Genomic DNA, 16,236 nt, shown 5'->3' with positions numbered 1-16,236 from the left:
TAGGGCCTAAGTGATGTTTATTGGAAAATATTCTTCTATGCTTGATTGAAGGCAAAATTGAAAAATATTAAGGTTAATAATATAGAATAAAATATACTATAATGTATCAAATAAATTGGATATTTAATGAACTTAGACAAGAAAGTTTATACGAATTACTCATAGAGATATAATTAGATAGTGTAACGTTACCACAATGAATCATTCATCACAGGCACATGTTGGGCCATAGCTCTGCGGTTGGGCCCTATTCATATTCCCATGTGTTAAATTATGCAATTTAAAATGTATTTTCAATTATTTTATAGTGAAAAACTCAACTAGTCACTATCTAATTAATTAATATAATTGATCTAAATTAACTAATAAAAAAAGAGCAATTAGTTACAGATTAATTAATTTAGCTTAATTTAATCCAAGTTAATCAGCCGTGAATAAATCAGAAACTCAGTTCATATTCCCATATCACGTGAATATTATTTTGAGATATCCTGCCAATAATATTTATGGACAATGATTACAAAATAAAAATAAATCACTCTATTTCTATCTCTTAAATTTTGTTCTTGACAGTTTATAACTTTATATGTATTACACTATAAGAGCATCTCCAATGCAAATAGGCCAGCCATAGGCCAGCCTCTCTCTCCCTGCCACATCAGTAGCACTAAAAATCCACCTGCCACATCAGATTTAGGTCAGCCATAAGCTAGCTATAGGCCAGCCGCAATAAAAATAATTCAAAATATACTATATTTACGGAATTAAAATTACGATTAAATTACGGATTAAATTTACGACACAAATACGGGGAAATTAATTCATTTCATTCAAAAAAGTACAAAGATTTAAAAAAAAATACATGATTTTTTTTTTAAAAAAAGGGCTTCCACACACGAGCCCTGCCACTCTCTACTCATCGTCGTCGTCTCCACCGCCGCTGCCGCCACCCGGGGTATCTGACCCCACGTCGGAACCCCCATCTGTAGTGCCCTCGCGATATCCAAATCAACTCGCATGCTCTCGAGCATCGAGTGAGAAACATCTTCTCCGTGGGGTCAGTGGCGTTCTTCCACTCTTGGAAGACCTTGTACATCTGCTCCCGCGTTTTGTTACGCGAATAGAGAGTGTACTCGAGTGGGGCGGGTGGGAGGGCGGCGGACTGGACCTCATGGGGCGATAGGGGGGATCCTCCCCTCGCAGCCCGTTGCGCCCGCTTCTGTCCAACCGGGCGAGGGCGACCAGCGAATGAAGGAGGGGATGGAAACTCCTCAGCATCCGGGGGGAGGTCGTGGGATCCGCCGCTGTTGCCGCTATAGTCGCCGGTATAGTTCAGCCTCTGCTTCTTCGGCCACCCAGCGTCGCACCCCGCACGGAACTTCTCGGACTCCTTCAGCAACTCAAAGCATTCCCAGAAGTGGAAATCCTTGTACTTCCCCGCCAAGGGGAACTGACTCTCGGCTATCCTCCGGGCGTCCTCCTCATTCTGCTCACTACTGAGCTGACGGAGGGCGTTGGCGTACAACGCCGAAAAACGGCCGACCGCGGCCCTGATGCGCTCCCACCCCTTCCGGACTTCCTCCCCACTGAAGTCCTTCCCGTGCGGGCAGTGCCTCATGTAGGCAGCTCTAATCTTCGCCCACATGTTGACGACCCGCTGGTTGTTCGCAACCAGCGGATCGTCGCACACCTCCAACCACCCCCTGGCCACCCCGGCGTACTCATCCTCCGTCCACTTCCTTCGGCCGGGGTGTCGTCACCAACGGGCTGCGATGACTCGCCGACCGCCTTGCCCTTCCCCCTCGTTTTCTTCGCCGCGGCCCGCCCCGCTGGAACGGGAGTGTCCGGATCGCCGAGATCGATCCCCATGTCATGCAATGACAAAAGGTCATCGCCAGTGAACTGCGTCTCCACTGGGGTCGACGTGTGAGACGAAGCCGTCAAAAAATCCAGAGAGGGACGATAGACCGTGTCCCCCCCGGTGACCCCTGCATCCCGGGATGCATACCCATCATCTGCTGCATCATCTGCTGCTGCATCGGGGGCATACCTCCCCGCCCCTGCCCGCCGCCCGGCATACCCCACGGCATGTTCCAACCCCCTGACGCTCCGGCCATCATCCCCATCAGCTGATTCCAATGGACGTTAAACCCTGGGCCCATCTGCCCGCCCATCTGGCCCCATCCAGATCCCACGGGTACCGTGGAAGTCTGAGATCCACTCGTCGCTGGACTGGACTCGTTGTTGTGATCCATCGCTCGATAATGCTCTTGTACAGAAAGTTAGAGAGAGAGGAAACTCGTTAAAACAAGTGGTGCAAACGAAAATGAAACTAAAATCGCGTTTATATAGATTTTTTTTTTTTTTAAAAAAACAAATCGTCGCTGGCCGATCGGGCCGCCACAATGGCGGCCAGCGCTTCGGCTAGCGACGCGCGTTCGGCTAGCCCACGCTGAATTTTCGCTGGTCGCCCGCTGCCGCCTCCAATGATTCGGCTAACCGAACGGCTAGCGACGCGGATCGACTAGCCGGTTGGCTAGCCTGTATTGGAGATGCTCTAAGCTACATAATCCAATGGATGGGTTTTGTTTGAGAATCGGTATTTAAGCTGTGCACAGGCCTAAAGAGACATTAAATATTAATTTTGCAGGTGTAGGATAGGTCATAGAGATTAAATGGTGCCTAAGAAAACAAAATCATTAAAACACCTGAAAAACAGGACACTTCACATGATTCAGAGTTTTCTCGACTAATACTACATTTATTTAGTACTAATGCAATCGACTTGAATTAATTAAATTACGCTAGAACTCCCCGTCCTAAAAAAAACTTATAAATTATACTCCGTACAAATTTTTTAATATGTACTACTTCCATTCCTCAAATATAGACACACTTTGACCCGGCACGGATTTTAAGAAATATAATAGAAAGTGCGTCAAAAAAATTGGTGGGATGTGAGTCCTATTTTTAAAGTATTAGTTTTATGGAGTATTAAAATGTGAGTAGGAATGAGTTAGTGGAATATGAGGTCCACTACCAAAAATGGTAAAAAGTGAAGTGTGTCAAACTTTCAGGGACGGACTGAAATGGTAAACTGTGTCAAAATTTTCAGGGACGGACCGAAATGATAAATTGTGTCAAATTTTCAGGGATGGAGGTAGTAATTAATAAAATAAAATAGAAATGAGAAAAAAAAACAAAAAGGAAAAGGAAAAGAAAAAGAATAACAGAAGGAGTATTAGTTAATTGTGGAATCCATCTTATAAAGTATAATGTATAGAATAATTAATTTTTAAACACTTTCTATATTTAGATTAATTTAATTTTAAAAGATGTATATTTCAAAATGATTAAATTAGTCTTATTTTTATAGATATTAATTATGTTGAGCTAAAATGGTTAAAATGGGACTAAAATGACGTTGCTTATACCTCATAATCCGTGACTGAATTGGGATTAGATGATGTGATATAGTATATCTGATAAATGAAAATTTAACTGTTTTGGAATTGAATTTAAGTCTGCCAGCATATGGATGGCCGTGGAATTCCAAACGTACAAATCTCCATATAAATGTTTCTTTATCCAATTTTTGATTTGGCAATAAAGAAAATTCATAATTTAATTAGAAAAGGAAGAAGCTCGTGAGCATGGTGAATAGTTTTGGTAGGTTGTATTGATGAAAGAAGGAAATGAAATTGTGAAAAGATTTGTGATAGTGATTGATGGGCAGAAAAAAAGATGCTCAAATTTCAGCAGCAAAGCTGACTATCCATCATTTATTTGCTTACCATTTTCATTTCAGTGATTCCCGTGACTCTCCAATAAATTTTAAATTAATCAACGCAAAATTATTTAAATTAAAACGAATTCTGTTTTATGAACTTAGATAATATCACAAATTCACAATTATATATGATGGATCATAATTTAACGAATTCTGTTTTATGGACTTGAGATAATATCACAATTATGAATGAATAAAAATTTAGAGTATTCACAGCGGTGTGGACTAGCTAGCAATAGTTCAGTCTAAAACTCCTCTTAACACATTATCATAGTTTAGCAACGGTCTAGCCAATGCCCTAACCAAGCAACAATCTAGCAATAGAGTCAATGCTCTAGCTATCCCGAGAAAAAAAACAATAATGAAATGAATTGAAGAAAAAAACATAGAAAAAAAATGAAATGGGTATGAAATTTTTTTAAAATAAAATTGGCTAGCGTGCTCGTCCTAGGGCGCTTTTTTTCCCGTCTTCCCTGTTAGCTATACGTGATGGTGGACTAGCCCTCGCCCTAGCCACCCATAAACAAAGTGTGACTAGGGCACACGGTCTAGTCCACACCACCGTTGTGGACGCTCTTAATCTTTTTCACGTATAATGGGCACCCTTTGTTTATGGGTTGATATTCTCCAACACTCTAGAGGACAACACACGTGAAACTTTATTCAAACCAAAAATGAAATAATAATAATAAAAAAAAAAAATTTAAATTTATTTGATATCCAGAAGCGGGCCCCACAGACAAGCAAGCCCCTATATGTAATGAAATACATGCAGAGTGCAGTGCAATTTTGAGAGAGTGAGAGAGAAACCAAAAAAATCAGGAAAACACAAAAAATGGGGAGTTCCGATTCATTTGTGCGGCAGGTAGGCAGCGGCTACCAAATGTGGGAGTCAGCATCGAAGCGGTGGGGCGGCGGCGGAGAGAATGGGATGTTTGCGATGAAGAAGAGGGTGATGGTGGTGGTGGATCAGTCCTCGCACACCAAACACGCGATGATGTGGGCCCTCAACCACGTCGCCGACAAGGGCGACATCTTCACTCTTCTCCACGTCGTTTCCGACGCCTACTCCTCTCACTACCTCGCCACCTCACTCGGCTCTCTGTGTAAGGCGTGTAAGCCCGAGGTCAGTTTTCATGCCGTAATTTCCGCTTTTTTTTGCTGCTGCTTCCAAACAGGCTCTTAGCTTTCAAAACTTGGATTTTTTTCCTAAATTGTCGGAAAAGTTATATTTTGATTGAATTATGGTTGGTTAGTGAATTTAAAAGTTAATTGAGGTGGTCTATTAAGGAACTAGTACTGTCATTTGATTGGAAACAACTACTTTTTTTTCGAAATGAGAAAATTATGAATTTTATGATTTGTTTGACTCAGAAATTTTTTTGGCAATTTGTCCTAAGTTTTTTCTTGGACTAGTGAAAGTGCTTGATGATTCTTGACTCAATTTTGCAGCTTTCTTACCTTGCTTTCAAACTAGACCATTGATTTCATCCGTCTGTTCAGTTTCATTTTTTCCCAAATTTATTCATATGGGATACTTGTGAATATTTGAAATTTTGTGATTTGTCGAACTAATCTTGAAACTGCCTCTTATTCTTCATAATTTAACACTATTTTTGGGTGGGAATTTGACTGAACATAGGTTGAAGTGGAAGCATTGGTAATCCAAGGACCAAAAATGGATACTGTAATAAGCCAGGTTAAGAAGCTTGAAGTTTCTGTTCTAGTCCTAGGCCAGAAGAAGCAGCCTTCTCCATTCCTCAACTGGTGAGATTAATATAAATTAATAAGTACTAATTTAATATTCAAGATTATGTTTTTAACTTTGAATTAATTCAAAATTGGCAGCTTGTGTTTGAAGAGCAGCTCAGAGGTGTTTGTGGAAGAATGCATCAATAATTTGGAGTGTTTGGCAATAGGTGTAAGAAAGCAGAGCAAAGCAGTTGGTGGATACCTCATCACCACAAGATGGCACAAAAATTTCTGGCTTTTAGCTTAGGATTTCTTCTCTCTCTTCTCTCTTCCACTAACACCACTCTGTAATTTTTTATGACAGCTGATCCCTATGTTTGTCTATCATTTTGCTTAGTTTTCGAATAATACTCCATTCCTTCTAAATTAATTGATAGATTTTGGTTCGATGGATTTTGTTTTCAGCATCTTAATTTGGAATGAAGGGAGTAAAGCATTTTGAAATTTCTTGCATCTTACTCCAATTCTCTATTTAAAATAAATAAGTGAATAGAAAATAGTGTGGATAATTAAATAGAAAATAAAATAAAGAATAAAGTAGAAGAGAGTAGTATATAATAAAGTAAGAAAATAAACTGATAGATTTTTACAAAAAAGAAAATTGACACATTAAAATTTGGTAGGAAGGGAGTTGAAAGCATGTAGAAATTTCTTGCACAAGATTATGTAATAATCTTAATCCATTCTCCATTTGATTATAGTCTATCCAAAAACAAAGGAAGAAGAAATCTTCCATTTTCTACAAGTAATACTGTTTTCTGCTACAAACAAGGTTCAAACTTTGTCATCTAATTTGTCACTTACTAATGGGAGCAACTCCATCTTGCTTCGTGGGGTCCGGGGCGTCCGAGGCGTACGGGGGGTTCCGGGCGATTGGGACGAGAGCATGTGTCTCACGTACCCGTAGAATGTGCATCCGACGAGGGTTATGGAGCATCCAACTGCGTTCATCATAGAGATCGGGTTGCGGAAGATCAGCCACGAACATGTCACGGCAACAGCAACCTATGTACGAAAGAGAGGAACTGGATTCGTCAAAATACTCGATATATGTACGATAAATGTGGCGAGAGAAGGCACGAAACACTCACCTTGAGGTTTCCGGCAACATTGAAGGTCACGGCAGTGGTGGAGTGGATGACGTAGAAGATGGAGAAGTTGAGGCAAAAGGCCAACACTCCGGACCCAAATATGATGACGAGAGACGAGGAAAGAGAAGGGCATGCATAGAGCCACACCACGACACCTGACCCTTCGAGCAACAAGGCAGGCACGGCCAAGATCATCGTTGCAAATGGTGCCATATAATACACTGTGTTTATACTGCAAACGGAACAAAAAAGAACAGATGACTCGAAAGTCGAACATAGGAAAAAACGAAAAACTTTGATAACGAACAATCAATACAAGTAATCCGGCATCATTTGGCCAAATTAAGCACAAACACTTAGCTCAATTTGATCATATAGAATTGAGAACGAAAAACGACAATGATGAGATGGGAAGAACGCTGGAACGACGTATATTACCTATCAAATTTGTAGCCATGTAACAGAGACTCTGCAAGAATGGTTTTCGTGGAAGTAGCAAGACAGCCAAACAAAGCAGCACAAAACCCAAACATGTTGAAACTGAGCTCCGTGATGGACGTGAGAAGAATCCCTCCAACAATTGGAATCAACGAAGCCCAAATCTGCCAGTCGAAGTACTTCTTCCAGATAAGCCACTGTAATAACACTGTTCCAAGAGCACGAGAAAACAGAAAGCATTTTACCATTGTATCGTCAACACAAAAACACAAGAATAATTTACTCATCGAAGCCAATGACAGCACTCCTACTACTCACCTGTCGTTGCGGGGGTGAAAGATTTTATGGTTTGCATGAAGGAAACAGGTATGTATCTCAGGCTAACATTCCCCAACACTATGTTGATACAAAATATGAATGACATAGGAAAGATCCGCCTCCATCTATCTTCGGGATCCACTGAAATGAGCGGCTTAAGTTTTAACACTTTAATTACCAGGTACGCGCCAATGGCCGAGGATATAAAGTGAACACACGACACTGTCAATGGAAACTTAAAGTCCAGTTTCTGCCAAGTATAACAACATAAGAAATGGTTATGATAAACGACAAGGAAAGACAACTGCAATCAAAGACATTCATCATCTATATTTCCACATAGCAATGTGAGGTAAATTCATTAACAAACACAATGGGATGACAAACAATCAATCTAATCTAACCGAGATTCGTTTGATATAGGTAACCCAAAATGTCACCTCGCCCTTCCCAATCAAGGACATGAAAGATATCAATCTAATACTATCAAAGAGGAAACAAGTTCTTTAATTTGAATGAGGACTAAACGCATCAAATGGATCAACGTTTCCCTAGCCATCTTAATTGCTCGGGGACTTGAAAGATATTGACCTAATGCCATCCAACAGTAGCAGCAATATACACTAGGACTGAAATTAAGAGGAAACAACTTCTTCAATTTGAATGAGGTAATGGCTCAACTAGATCACATCCCAAAAGCAGTAAAATACTAAAAAATGATCTCAAGAAAACACACACACAGTTGGAAAGAAGCTTCATCATTACTGTGAAATGTGATTTAATAACACGCACACACACAGTATCAAGAATTGCTTCAATGATACATCAACTGATAACAGAGCTCTAAAATACTCAGAATATGTACAGAATCACAATGTTCAAAAAATTGAGAACAGTACTAAAATGATTCCAACAAACACTTCTAACAAGAATTATAAATTACTCCATTCCTCAATTTATAAAGCATAACAGAAAGGCAAGAAACCATAATTCCAGCTGAGAATCAACAAAATTTAAAGAAACAGTAAAAACCCACCGATTAAAGTTCAGCAAAAAACCCCCCAAAAAGAAGCAAATCCAGAAACCCACTCCACATACAAACCAAAACTAAAAAATTCAAGACCAAATTCCCTTCAATTTCTCTAACAAAGCATCAAGAATCAAACCTGAAAGATCCATTTATTGATGATGATAACAGTGACATTGAAACCCCACCATTGAAGAATAGCCAACACCGATCGGATTACACTCCACTGACAAAACCTACCCTCCTCCATAACTTTTTTACAAATCACCCAGATAAAAAATTCCGAATAAAAATTCAAACTTTTCCAGAAAATGAGATGGAAAATTCAGATCAAACGGGCCCAAGAGAAAAACCCAGATGAATTTTCACAATTTGGCGACGGGATAGGCTGGGGGTAGCCTGCCCGACTGATGTGGCATGATGAACTCAAGTGTTTTAATTTCAAGAAAATTAAATGTAATTTTGTGTATAATTCTTTTATTTTGAGTGTAATTGTGGTGTTAATTATTGTTACTGCGTTTTAAAATTGGTGGAATGCAAAAGGTGTGAGGAAAATGGGATTCTCATTTCTTCACTAACTTAATCACGTCTTTATTGCACATTAAGCCCACATTACACGCAAATTGTGTGAAAATTGGAGAGGTAAAATTTATATTTTGGCCACTTTTAACGAAAAATATTTCTAGATTTTTGCCACTTTTAGTGAAAAGTATTTTCATCTAGGATATATTTGTGAATATTTAATCTACGAATAGTTCGATAAATTAAAAAGGATGGGATCAAAAATTTCTAATCCAAAAAAAAATCTTAGATCAAATATAGCCTCCATCCCCAAATAATGCTCTTGGGGAACTATATTTATTGGCCTTAGTTCAAAAAATTCTTTTAGCTCTTATGCATTTAATTTTCTTTTAGTTTTAGGAATTTTTTTTGCCTAGACAAAGGGTTCTGCACCATATAATTTTTAAACAACCTTTATCATTAATCAAATGCTATATAATTTGTGAGATTTAACTTTTAAGAGCATCCGCAACGCTGCCTCGTTGCGGTCTCGGTCTCGTCTCGACGAGACGAGACGGCATCGAGACAGCATTGCGGCTCCCGTCTCGTCTCAACGAGACGAGATGTCTCGACGCCCGACGCGTTCGGAAGAGGCCGGCCTCGAGCTGGCGAGACGACGCGTGCGACCACGTGGCGCGCGCTAAGCGATGGCGTGACGCCCACTCGCCGGCCCGCGAGTGGGCGTCGGAATTATGACGTCATATATTTATTTTTTTAAAAAAAAATTGAAAATTCGAAAAAAAAAAATTTGTAAATTTTAATATTTAATTATGTATTTTTTAATCATGCATTTTTAAATTTTTTAGGCCTTTAAATTGTACTACCTCTGTCCCTAAAAATTTGATACATATTACCATTTTGGTCTGTCCCTGAAAATTTGATACACTTCACTTTTACCATTTTTGGTAGTGGACCCCTTATTCCACTAACTCATTCCTACTCACATTTTATTATAAAACTAATACTTTAAAAGTAGGACCCACATCCCACCAACTCACTTTCCATTACATTTCTTAAAACCCGTGTCGGGTCAAAGTGTAGCAAATTTTGGGGGACGGAGGTAGTAATTTTTATTTTATTTAATTATATTATTTTTTAATTATGTATTTTATAATTATGTATTTTATAATTTTTTAGGCCTTTAAATTGTGATTTTATTTTATTTAATTAAGTGTGTTTTTATTAATTGAATTTGTTGGAAATAAAAATTAAAAAATGAAATTGAATGAATAGTTAAGAGATGGATAAGAGATGGTTAAGAGATGGAGGGATGCAGGTGTTGTCTCTTAGTTAAGAGATGAGCTGAAAAGTACAGTGGGGCCCATGAATAGTTAAGAGATGAGACGGTTAAGAGACGGATAAGAGACAGCGTTGCGAATGGCCTAACTCCATCCGTCCTAGATAATTTGGGACACTTTGACTCGACACGGGTTTTAAGAAATCTAATGGAAAGTGAGTTGAAAAAGTCAGTGGGATGTGGGTCCTACTTTTAAAGTATTAGTTTTATAATAAAATGTGAGTAGGAATGAGTTAGTGGAATATAGGATCCAAACCAAAAATGATAAAAGTGAAATGGGACAAATTATGCGGGACAGCTCGAAATGGAATACTGGGTCGAATTATCTGGGACGGAGGGAGTAACGTTTAACATCACTTCGCGACCTAATTAATCCTATCAGGGAGCCTCGGATTTTGAGCCTTTCTTGCTTTTCTTTTTGCAAAAAAACCCGTTCTTTTTGGCTTGGTATCTTAGATTATAAGTTCTTGCAAGTGTTTATATAGAGGATTTTGTATAGGGACCACAGATTACGTTAATACGAAAATGTGAGTCTAATTGAATTTTGGGTGTGAGTATTGATGTTAAAATCTGTCAAATGGAAATGATTTTTTAAACATTGAGGGTTTATATATTCCATAACGACTCCATAATTTCTATAATAAACATGGAATATATCATACCTAATAAAGCCTCGATCTTTTCCTTTCGTCATTCAATTTATTTATTTATATCTTTCTTTCTATATTTTAAAAATCGTGAAAACTATTAAATTACCCAAATCATAACAATTTGAAACAATTATCCCAAAATTGTAAAAAATATAGTACTCGCAAATTAAAAAACCACAAAATAATAGTAGTAATTAGTAAATTAAAATCCTTCAATAATCTCGAAAAACAAACAAAGACAACATACTCAAGTCCAAAAACTAAATGAAATTCAGGAAATTAAGAAACACAAAAACCACGTAGTAATAAAAAGTGAAGAAAAACCCTAACTACATGATAAAGCATTGATCTTCGTCCGTGTTGGTAAGAGGAGTAGCTTCCGTAATCCAACCTCGGAGGGGTTTGCTGTGCTGGCGGCGGATAGTGTTGCTACTATAGTTGCAAGTATCATTGTTGGAATAGCCTATAAATCCTCTTTCTCCGTTGTTCGGTTCCCATCCGTAAGGCGTGGGCTCCGGCTCTAGGGGTGGTGGTGGTCGAGATGTCGAAGACGCCGCCTTTTTTTCTGCGTGGCGCTTGCTTCTTTTTGCTTTGTCGAAGAGAGTACTCATTTTAACTAATTGTTTTTGTTTTGTGGCATGTATTGGTTGCATTTTATATATAGGGTTTTGTATGTTAATATGGAAATTTGAATCTTGGGGCGTGATTTTCTTGTATAATAAGTTTACCTATATACAATGATGAATTATGGTAGGAAAATTTGGTTCTTTACTTAGTTAGTTATGTTATTGACAAGGAAATATATTTTTTGTTTTTGAAAAAGTATATTATTGTTGATTACTTTTGTAAAAGAATTTATATTTCAATTGTTTTTCACTTATGCACAATACCCTTAATTAAAACCTTCTATAATTAGTTATATTAGTCTATTTTAAAGTTCTTAACATAATTGTAATATTGAAGGGTTGTGTAATTAATTGTTTGATGTTTTAAACTATAATTACTTTTAAGTAATGGTATAATTGAATTTGATCCTTAGTTATATTTGATAAATATTGATACTTTATTTGGTCGCATCTATTTAAGAATTTATTATATTTTTTGGTTAAAAATTTATATTTCAATTATATTTTACTCATAATTGTATATGCACGATACCCTTAACTAAACTTTCCTACAATTAGTTATACCTATTAGGAATTGTTTTGATGAATTGTACTCCTATTTCGTTTAAAATTTTCAATAGTGATAAAGAAGATATTCACAATTTATTCGTACTGAGAAATTTCGGAAAAATGGTTTAATTTCGCAAGTCTTTCGAAATTTAGGATTAAATTTGCTAACCTTTCGATATATGGGATCGTGACATACGAATTTTTCAGAAGAAAGGATTTTTGATGTTTTATCCATTTTTTCTTCTTATTTCTTATTTTTGCTCTTATAATATTTATAAATAGACTAAATTACCCCTAATATTTTGCTCCAATTTTCACATTTTTTGCTCCAATAATTTTATTTCCACCAGATTCATAAAAATCACGCTAATCACCGCTAGTCCACCATCATCCTCTTCCTCCCATTCTCCCTCCACCCTCCTCCTAGATTATACATTATACTCATCTTCGCCGTCGTCAGTCCGCCTGAAATACCGATGGTTCACCGCTGCTGCGGCCGCCGTCGTCCTCTCTGTATTCACCAGCCTTCACTTTCCGCCTCTGTCCCTCAAATCCCTAACTGCGATGCAACCATCGTCCAACATTTCAGACTCGCGAATCCACCGACTGGCTGTACTGTGGCGCCGACCAAATCGAGGTTGAGTTGAGCTCGCCCAAGGCCGCCGTTGGTCGCGCTCAAGGCTCTTGCCGAACTTGCATTGTCCCCGCCTAGCTGCTGTTGTGCGTGCTTCGCGCCGCCACTTCCTCCTTCAACAGTCCCATAAATTTCTCCGCCTCTTCTCCACTGTTGGTTGAATGTGGAATGTGGAATGTGATGGGGTTATACTGAATCTCTAATTGGATTTGTGATTTGCCTATCAGTTCCTATTTTGTTAAAATATAATTGGAGTTGCTGAGTTATGCAATCTGATGCAAAATGCTGAGTTATACACAAGAATTCAAAAGAAAATTGGAGTATAATTATTAGGGGTAATTTAGTCTATTTATAAATATTATAAAAGGAAAAATAAGAAATAAGAAGAAAAAATGGATAAAAAATCGAAAATCCATTCTTCCGAAAAATTTGCATGCCACGATCCCATATATCAAAAGGTTAGCGAATTTAATCCTAAATTTCGAAAGGCTTGCGAAATTAAACCCTTTTTTTTCCGAAATCTCTCTTATTGCGGGCGCCCGAAGGTCGTAGCCTCCACACAGCACGTGGGGGAGTTCGGCTTAGCATGCGGGCTGGTAGTTTCTGAAAATTAAAGCAGTTTTCCTTAGCGGATTCAACATTATTCCCCTTCGAGAATAGAGAAAATTAAAATCGAGAGATAAAATGGATTCCATCGTTTCGAAGTCTCTAATGCACCATTTGCAAGAGCATGTGCTTTGAATCACATTGCCAGGCTAAATCTCTTTTGTTGTTGTTCGGGTGTACAAAGTACAAACGTAGTATATAAATAACTAATACTAGTAAATTGTTTATTAGTACAATTTTACTATACAATCCCTGATTTTTAAAAATTAAGAAAACTATTACATTACCCAATTATGTATACGCATGTAAAGAATTATTCACAATTTGAAATTCTAATAAACTCTAAATTGTAAATAATATAAATAAAATGAAATATATTTGCTGAATAAATAATCAATTAAACCACACAATGATAACTAATCAACCAATGAAAAGTGCACAAACATATTCCTATGTTGTCTATCGTTTCTTTTAAGTTGAAATTAGAGTTGGATCGTTGGATCATAGTGTCTCAATCAACATTCTTGCCTACATATCTATATGAGTTCTGTTTGTGAGGGTTCGCTTCTACCATATCAGTTACATTATGTTCCACGACGACTTTCCGTCACCATCATCGAATGATTCGAATCATATCATTTGGCAATGGATCCGAATTTCACATCACTTGGCAACATGAGAGAAATCACCATCAAATTACTCAAACAATGATGAAATGAAGAACATTTTTTATTCATTTCTTGATTTCACATTCAAAGCCAACAACCCACACGAACAAGAAAAGCAAAAGCTAGGCATTGCATTGCACACCATCTCTCTCATCCTTCTCCCTCCCCCACTCATGCAGGCTGAGATGCAGCTCCCCCGCCGCAATCAAGAAATGCACCGCCTGCATCGGCGACAATATCCCCACCACCGCCTTCAGCGTCTCCATCCTCAGCCGGTCCGCGCTCCTCAGCACCTTCTCGAAGCCCTCCTCCTTCCCCTTCAAAGCCAACCCCACCCTCTCCTCCTCCACAACATCAGCACCGCTCAGCTCCACCATCTCCGCATCCGCCACCGTCTCCTGCTGCTTCGCCTCCTTCTCCGTGATCCTCCTCTCCTCCCTCACCGTGCTCCGCTGCAGCTCATCAATGAGCCCCAGCTGGCGCGCAGAGAGGTTGCCCAGGCCAGCAGCCTCGGCCTGGGCGCCAGAGGAGAGTCTGGCCTCGAGCTGGAGGCCAGACTTGGAGTAGAGGAGGTGGAAGGCGGCGGTGGGGCGCCAGCCGCCGATCCAGATGAAGGCGTGCTCGAGGCGGCTGGTCCACGGCGGGGAGAGGAGGAGGAAGACGTCGGTTTTGGCGCATTTGGATTTGGTGGCGTAGTACTCTTCGTAGTGGGCGAGGGTGCGAGTTACTAAGACGGAGAGAGGCGGAGACGAAGAGGAAGAGGAAGGAGATTTGGAGGCGAGGAGGAGGATGCCGATTTGCTGCCGCTGCTCGCCGATCCACTTTGTGTAGAATTCTTGGAAGTTTTCTTCTCCCATCTTTGGGTGCACGGTTGGATTGCGGGGGACATGGACACATTTATAGGTGGAACCGGAACCGGTCCGACAGTCTATTTTACGGTTCCGATTTTAATCGATAAAATGACGGTTCAAAACTATCGGTTTTTTCATTTTAGACAAAATATTGCTATCATCGGATTTACGGTTGAAAAATATTACTCCCTCAGTCCCAACTTAAGAGTCCTAATTAGTTAGGGTATGAGTTTTAAGAAATATAAAGAAAAGTGAGTTTAATAAGTTAGTGGAATATGAGTCCCACTTATATATATTGGTTTTATAATAAAATGTGAGTGAAATAAATTGGTGGAATGTAGGGTCTACTTATCATTTATGCTAAAAGTGAAATAGGACTCTGAAATTGAGACAGACGGAAATGGCAAAACAGAACTCTTATGTTTTCTGAAATTATCGCTCCGGTTTTAAAATGATAACTAGCGGTTTGGGTTAAAAACCAATGCGTTTCTCTCGTTTTTTGCAAGTTTTTGGAAGAAATTATGGATTGACAAGTGGTTTCATGTTCGAAAATAGTGGAACAGAGCCTGACCAGAAGATCCGATAAGACCATTGTGTTTCATAATTCGTAATCGTCGTCCTGAAATTGCTAGCTTCATTTATAAAGCGTTAAATTGTGGTTTCAATTCGAAATCGATGATTTTCAATGATTTTCAATTCAAAACATTGAAACTCAAACTAGAATGGTAGATCTAATAATCATATTTTTACACTTGAGGCCGAAGATACAAATTAATAATCTCTCTGTTTTTGATAAATTTCTCTCTCTATTAGTAAATGAGATCCAAGAACACTAACAATAATATTTGTGCCAGATAAGTGGAACAGCTCATTTTATGCAAATGCTGCCAAACTCCTCAATTTACCTAATTGCACAAAATTTTATTACTACTAATATTCATATATATGCTTAACAAAACCGTTGTATTTTGTTTGTATGCAAGCGAAGTAGCACATGCCACCCACGGACTTCAAGTAAATACCACAATTAAAAAATTTATCTATTTCACCTTGTTGTGAGTATTTAAATCAATGTATTTTCTTGCTAGGTAAGTAAGCAAAAAAGAGAAGGAAAACGACAAAAATAGAGGAGATATTTATCGGAGAAGGGAAATAGAAATTTCTATTTTTAGACAAATATAAATTTCTTATAACAGATTTATATTTGGAGAAAAAATCGAGGGGACTATGACCGAACACGTAATAAAGATGCAACCATCGATGAAGATAGAGTTAGATTTGTAGTTTCAATGTGTGTGAGAATCATTTACGAGGAATTTGTGCACCAATTATTGACGAGGAATCGAATATCTCCCACAATAAAATTCACAAAATAGAC

At 38.5% G+C, this 16,236-nt stretch overlaps 3 protein-coding genes across 3 annotated transcripts; 1 reads left to right on the top strand and 2 right to left on the bottom strand.

Moving 5' to 3' along the window:
- The first annotated feature begins 4,589 nt into the window (after positions 1-4,589).
- On the top strand, positions 4,590-5,912 carry LOC125223978 (uncharacterized). The gene is made up of 3 exons (XM_048127303.2): positions 4,590-4,916; positions 5,433-5,557; positions 5,639-5,912. Exons 1-3 carry the CDS (start codon positions 4,626-4,628, stop codon positions 5,787-5,789), a joined length of 567 nt encoding a protein of 188 aa, XP_047983260.1. The 5' UTR covers positions 4,590-4,625; the 3' UTR covers positions 5,790-5,912.
- A 292-nt stretch (positions 5,913-6,204) lies between these two features.
- On the bottom strand, positions 6,205-8,847 carry LOC125218378 (UDP-galactose transporter 1). The gene is made up of 5 exons (XM_048120032.2): positions 8,556-8,847; positions 7,390-7,639; positions 7,072-7,279; positions 6,634-6,865; positions 6,205-6,547 (listed from the first exon to the last, which is right to left on the bottom strand). The coding sequence occupies exons 1-5, from the start codon at positions 8,664-8,666 to the stop codon at positions 6,317-6,319; spliced, it is 1,032 nt and encodes a 343-aa protein (XP_047975989.2). The 5' UTR covers positions 8,667-8,847; the 3' UTR covers positions 6,205-6,316.
- Positions 8,848-14,047: 5,200 nt separating this feature from the next.
- LOC125223698 (protein DELAY OF GERMINATION 1-like) lies at positions 14,048-14,864 on the bottom strand. The gene has a single exon (XM_048126960.2). The coding sequence runs from the start codon at positions 14,862-14,864 to the stop codon at positions 14,130-14,132; it is 735 nt and encodes a 244-aa protein (XP_047982917.2). The 3' UTR covers positions 14,048-14,129.
- Positions 14,865-16,236: the final 1,372 nt, after the last annotated feature.

The sequence above is a fragment of the Salvia hispanica genome, chromosome 1, assembly GCF_029641045.1.
Source record: "Salvia hispanica isolate PSC_SH4W2 chromosome 1, Shi_PSC_v1, whole genome shotgun sequence".
In the NCBI taxonomy this organism is placed as follows: Eukaryota; Viridiplantae; Streptophyta; class Magnoliopsida; order Lamiales; family Lamiaceae; genus Salvia; species Salvia hispanica.
This window is presented reverse-complemented; position numbering and strand designations above follow the sequence as displayed.

Bases quoted from the DNA above. Each gene is read 5' to 3' on its own strand.
- LOC125223978 (XM_048127303.2), top strand. From the start codon at position 4,626: ATGGGGAGTTCCGATTCATTTGTGCGGCAGGTAGGCAGCGGCTACCAA. The intron at 4,917-5,432 runs GTCAGTTTTCAT...GACTGAACATAG, and splicing joins GTAAGGCGTGTAAGCCCGAG to GTTGAAGTGGAAGCATTGGT. The intron at 5,558-5,638 runs GTGAGATTAATA...CAAAATTGGCAG, and splicing joins CCTTCTCCATTCCTCAACTG to CTTGTGTTTGAAGAGCAGCT.
- LOC125223698 (XM_048126960.2), bottom strand. From the start codon at position 14,864: ATGGGAGAAGAAAACTTCCAAGAATTCTACACAAAGTGGATCGGCGAG.
- LOC125218378 (XM_048120032.2), bottom strand. From the start codon at position 8,666: ATGGAGGAGGGTAGGTTTTGTCAGTGGAGTGTAATCCGATCGGTGTTG. The intron at 7,280-7,389 runs GTGAGTAGTAGG...CTCTTGGAACAG, and splicing joins TTTCACCCCCGCAACGACAG to TGTTATTACAGTGGCTTATC. The intron at 6,866-7,071 runs GTAATATACGTC...TTCCGTTTGCAG, and splicing joins CATGGCTACAAATTTGATAG to TATAAACACAGTGTATTATA.